This window comes from Chiloscyllium punctatum, chromosome 37 (assembly GCF_047496795.1).
Source record: "Chiloscyllium punctatum isolate Juve2018m chromosome 37, sChiPun1.3, whole genome shotgun sequence".
Lineage (NCBI taxonomy): Eukaryota > Metazoa > Chordata > Chondrichthyes > Orectolobiformes > Hemiscylliidae > Chiloscyllium > Chiloscyllium punctatum.
In genome coordinates, this window is record NC_092775.1 from 33,412,825 (window position 1) to 33,418,824 (window position 6,000).

The 6,000-nt window shown below is 35.8% G+C and overlaps 1 protein-coding gene across 2 annotated transcripts in view; it reads left to right on the plus strand.

Moving 5' to 3' along the window:
• The window catches only part of LOC140462987 (beta-1,4-galactosyltransferase 5-like), a 97,825-nt gene that overhangs the window by 61,426 nt on the left and 30,399 nt on the right, over positions 1–6,000 (plus strand). Inside the window, exons 2-3 of one of the 2 annotated variants that reach the window (XM_072556566.1) lie at positions 667–801; positions 3,594–3,707. In XM_072556566.1, coding sequence (XP_072412667.1) covers positions 667–801; positions 3,594–3,707 — 249 coding nt within the window. The remainder of the gene's footprint in view (positions 1–666; positions 802–3,593; positions 3,708–6,000) is intronic. The other variant, XM_072556567.1, reaches the window with a different exon arrangement.

Sequence of the window (6,000 nt, forward strand, 5' to 3'; positions counted from 1 at the left end):
ATTCAAGATTTAGAAAGATAGACAATTTCTCTTCCCAGCTTTTTCATCCAAGTTTTACCTTTGAGTTTCACATTGGGTTTTCATAAATCACTTTCTACAAACCTTGTTGATGCATTGTAGAGCATTCCTCCTGTTTTGAGATAGAGCATAAATACATATTGTTAACAATCTGTGTAGTTACATTTTAAAAAGTGTGGCTGTTTTATCTCGACTTTGTACAGAAGGCATGGCTGAAAGCCAAACTTTATTCACAGAGGTTGACCTAGAATGGATCATCTTCACCTAAGGCAGTATACTGCTAGTATCTTGCTGCTTCCTTGACCTTTTAAGAGTTCAACCATTTATCACCGTTTTGAATTTTACTGTTATTGAGTGCTTGCTATATTATGGCTTTTGTTAGAAAAACCACATAATTCAATCCCTACAGTACTTGTTTGCATTTCTGATTTCAGTCACACTAATGTGCAAAGTCAGAAACTCAAGTTTGCACCCTATTGGGTGCCTCTTTTTTGGATCTGTATCATTAGACTGATGTTTGTACTTTTTTCAATTTTAATGAGATACTCAATTTATTTCCAGATGTGGCACCTGCAGTTCAATTAAACAGCAATTCCACATAATGCAGTTTTGCTAAACTGAGCATGTTTGTGCATTTTTGTTTTCCAGTAAACACATATCTATTTATGATGCAAGCCCAAGGCATCATGATCAGAGAGAGTGTGAAAACAATGGGATCTCAAATGTATGAGCAGGTGGTTCGCAGCACCTATGCCAAGATGAACAGCAGCCTTAATGGTACAGGTATTTATGCAGTAGCCATGGTAACAAATTAAAGGGTAGAATATATTTTATACAAGTGCAGTATTGATCATTTATTACGCATAAGAAAATTTGTTTGTAGAATTGTTTTCCCATCTTAGCAACTTACCTTATTCTTAAAAATTCAATATTTTATCATTAAAATTTTATATGTTTACATATTTCTAGTTGTTTTAGTTGGTAATACTTTATCCTCCAGGTCAACTTGGAAGGTTGTGTTTTGAACTCAGTTCAGTTCTGTGAGGCCCAAATCGAAGATGTCACTACATTAGCACTGGCTAAATTTTGAATTATTTGAGATGTCATTTTATGGATGTGTTAAACCAAAGCTCTGTGTGCCTATTTGGGCTGACAAAAGATTCCTTTGTAGTATTTAAAGAGGAGCTTGGAGGTCTTTCCATGTCCTAGCCATCAGTGAACATGTTTCACTGTCAGCCACTTGATATCAAATTTGGCAGAGTGCAAATGGCAGTTGTGACTTCACCTAGCTAAGTAACTACACTTCAAAGGTAGCTTTATTGGATCTAAAGTACTTTTAAAATTTTGGTGGATATGATGAGGCGTACATAAATATATGACATTTTGTCTGCTCTTTTGAAGAGTTGAGTATATTCGTATGGTCTATTAAAGAAAGGATATGCTGTGCAGTTTAAAATAAGCTATGAATAATGGCAGGTAATATATTTTTAAAATGCAAATTATATCCCTAGAATGTTCTCATTTTTGTCAGCCACCTGCTTTCTCTGGTATTGTTCCAACCTGGAAGCACTGTCACCTATGAATGTTCTAAAAATTGGCAATCCTCCCAATTCCAGTGTATATTTCAAGGTTAACTTATCCCTCATTATTATTCTCCTCTGCAATGAAACTGCATTTTATCATAATATAATTCCATATTACCATTTGGGACATGTGCACTGACAGTACCCTAGGGTCAGATGACTTAGCTTTGTTTAGCTAAAGGGTTTCATATAGCCCAATGTACTGACATTCCATTGTGAAAATCTTAACTCCGCTATCTAATAAATGTATTTGATGAACAAATGTTTTCTGTCGGCAGAATTCCCATCTGCAAAGATGCTAAGTTTTATATATCTGCCAATTGTAGATTAATTTGCTTTACATATAAAGTGTTCTATTCAAAAGAGATGCCTTGTGCTAAATTTGAGGTTTTAAAGTCAAAGCATGTTGAAATTCATGAATTGATTTAGTATCTACATAATTAATTGGCAGTAACTTTGAAACAGATGTCTTAGTCTTTTAAAACAATATTGAGAAAATGTTTATACAAAGGTAACTGAAGATTTATTAGGATAAAATTGACTCAATTTACTTTAATGAACAAAATACTTCAATTTTTTAAAAAAATTATTGAAAACAATCTTATGAAGGGCAATTATTTACAATCTTGAATGTTTCTTGTGTATTTGCTGAGCTTTTATGTTTCATGTCACTCATTGCAATAATATTTGCTTTAGTTTATTGAATGATGTTGTGATATCCATTTTTACTGAAGTGAATTTAATAGTGTAGTGTATAACATTCATTAAGCAACTTACCATAAATTTAATACATGTTAATCCTTGCTTCTGTGAAGATCTAAAAGTGCTGCTTCTGGATTCAAAAGTGAAGGTGAGAAAGACAATAGAGGACTTTGTGTCCTGATGGTAAAAGTTGGCAATTTACTTAAACAGCAGAAGTCTTATCCAAATTCTTTTTTCTGTTTACCATTCTTCCACACCCTGAAACCCATGTACAAATCTAAAAGGAACGACCTTGAAATTATTTTCAATTAGCTTCAAGGTGTAGAATCGTGGAGTACAGAAGAGGCTCTCTGGCCCATCAAGCCTGCATTGTCAAATGACTACATCTATGCTAGTCCCACCTTCCAGGACTACGCCCATAGCCTTGAATGTTATGACATTTGAAATGCTGATTAAAATAATTTTTAAAGGTTCAGAGTTTTCTTGACCCAACTACCCTCCCAGGCAGTGCTTTCTGGATTCCCACAACCTGCTGGGCAAAACCTACTCATCACTTTAAATTTGTGTTTTCCAACCCCCCTCTCTTTTCCCCCCCCCCGCTCCAATTATTCACCCTTGAACCAAGGGGAACAGCTGGATCATTGTGATATGTGCCGTCATCTAATACTGTGCAATCGGTCCTATTATTGCTGAATGGTGTTTCCTACCTCTTTTTTTTCTGCTCACACCTTATTGCTCAGTAAGAATTGGAAAACAATGGTGTTCAGCATCCACATAGCCCAGCTTCATCAATTGGTTGTAAATTATGTGACAGTAATGTGATTGATCTGCATTAGGCTAATTTGACCGCTAGCACTCAGAACCCTTTTTTGAAGGGGTGCTTTCCTCTAGCTCTGCCAGTTAACAACTTCCCCATCTCTGAAAATATATCCCAATTGCGAGATGAGAGTGTAACTCTAGTAGTCATAAGCAATTACGATCAAAAATGTATTTTTCTTCGTGTTAGGAACAAGATCACCTATGCCTAAAGCAGAGAAACTTCTCATTTATACTCTCAGTAAATATTTGAAAATGTAACAGGTAGTAATAAATATTTGGACATCCTTAAAGTCTAGTAGATTGATACATGACTATTATTGAGAAGAGAAAAAAATGTCTTTTTTTAAAAATTTCATATTTAAGATTGAATTATTTGCCAGTTAACTTGATGTCCCAATTCTCTGTGCTGTACCTTTACTTGTGCTATGCCTGCAGTAATGAAACTTCTTGTTCTCTCAATATTCTTCTCAGATTATCCAGATGATTTAAATGATAGTGAAACTTATCTACAAACCACAACATTTCTTCCTGAAGATTTTACCTACCAAGCAAACCTCATGTGTCCTGAAAGACTTCCTTCTATGAGTGAGTGTGCAGGTCGTTTTGCTATAATGTGCATTTCATTAATGTTAATTTGCTACAATACGATTGATAAATTGGGGGCACTGTTTTTCCAACACAAATTTTTAAAATGTGTGTTGGCTGTCATGCGATTACACCGCCAGCACCTTAAACGCTTTTTCTTAAGTGCAATTTTTCTATAATGCGGAGTTGCACAAGAACACAACCATTGTGTTATAGAAGAACTACCTGTATAAAGAAAGAAACAACTTATAGTAAATTTCCAAAGACATCAACTTTCTGTCAGAATTAATCTGTTGGAGTTTGTTCCCACCTCCAGCCACCATTTGGGTTGGCTGTTTAGAGCTACGTGTGCATGTGCAGTCTAGTGACAACTGGCTCCAGTGAATCTCTGGTGTGTCAATATACCTCTGCACATGCCCAGGTGATATCATGACTGATGGTTCACTCTCAATGTGCAGAGAGTGGAACGGTGATATATTCATTGTTCAGAAATACCAAGAGAAGGTACATGATCAACTGTCTGGTTATTACAGGCTAAACTATGATGATGGCTAGAATTCTTTTAACTATTATTCTACCATTTTAGTTTCAAATACTATGCCTGTTGTCATTCAATACAGCATTTTTTTTTTATTCTTAGCTCTGAAGCAGAGAAAGTCATTGTCACAGAGCTGCTTCTGCGTTTTTACAGTAGATGCCAGAGTTCATTTCTACCCTGCGAATATATGGGACAGTATGGCAGGCAGCTGCTGCTTGGTCACTTGGCAATGACGCTGTTGCAGTGCTGTATTTCTACTCCTGCATTTGGCATTACACCTAGTGATGGTGTTGCCCATAAGCCTTATCCAGTATAAGAATTATTTTATCAATGCGGCATTATTGCTAGCATTTTCTCTTGTATAGAAATACCATAATATTTGGGAATGAATTCCAAAACCCTTTACAAAATATATGCATGAAAATCTATAAATTGATGAACTCTATTGGGTACACTGTTGAACATGAAACCACAATTTAAAGAGTTGATTCCCTTTGAAAGGGAATAGCTATTTTGGGCTTCCCTTTAACTCAATAAATTAATGATCAGCATTTTATACTCTAAGTCAGTACAGAGCAAGAAGAGGTATAATTTGTGGCTGCAACCCAAAGGTGATAGGAAGCCTTCACTTTAAGTAATGCCATCCCTATGTTAATGGTGGTTCTGCACTGGGTGTCATACTCAAGGATTTTGATTTGTGGCAATGATGCAAATTGTCCATGGGAAAATCTAATTAGTGTGAGTCTTTCAGAGGAACTCGGTGTGCTTTATGTTGTTTCTTTATGTTGTTCTTTTATTGAGAGGGATGAGAGATCTGTTAACATGTAGCTGCAAAGTATCCTGTGGATGGTAACTGCAACACAATAGGAGGGTGTGAATGTGGAGTTTAGTGGCAAGTGTGCTAATCAGGTGGGCTCCTGATTCTTAAATAGGGTTGCATTTTGTCTCATTCCAACAACAGCATTCAGATGGCAAATCTTCAACATTCCATTATGTTTCTAAGTTGAGTTCTGTAAATGATCTGATTGAATAGGATGCGTGCCACTTGTTGCATATTACATTGTGTATGTAGCTGTGGTTAGACCATGTATATGTGGTTAGACCATGCTAATGGGAGACCCTGACAGCATGGTAGTATTGAAGTCAACAAGAGATGAGTCAGAAAATGACACTATGGCGTGAATGTTGCTTGCCTCTTGTGATCCTTCTCAAAGTTGACCTGTTTGTTAGGGGAGGAGTTCTGAACTGAGTATAGATATTGTAGAATTGTCATTGAATTATACACTTTCTTTTCGAACATTCTGTTAGAGATGAAGACAAAAATTATCGGATCCAAAACACATTCTCCTTTTCCACCCCCAAGGAGCTTTCCCTGCAATGGTTAATCTCTAATAAATCACAGTCATCCTTTTTGTTTTCTCAAAGTATGATTCACTAAAGCATTCACTAAAGAATGTTGATAATGAGCCTGTTGGTGTCCTTTGATAACCAGTTGCTGATTCCAGTTAACAATAAATTGATTAAAGAAGGAGTCTAATAATCATAATGACTCAAGTTAGATTTTATTTTTGTGGAAAGGATTTAATATGAACAGTTTCCTTAATGACATTCATGAACAAATGATAGTGTCACACCTGTGTTGAAATAGTTTAACAATGGGAATACCAAGTTATGATGTGCAAATCTATGCAACTTTTGCGAAATGTTAGGGTGATAATTTTTGTGTTGAATACATTTAGCTGTTTCTTAATGATA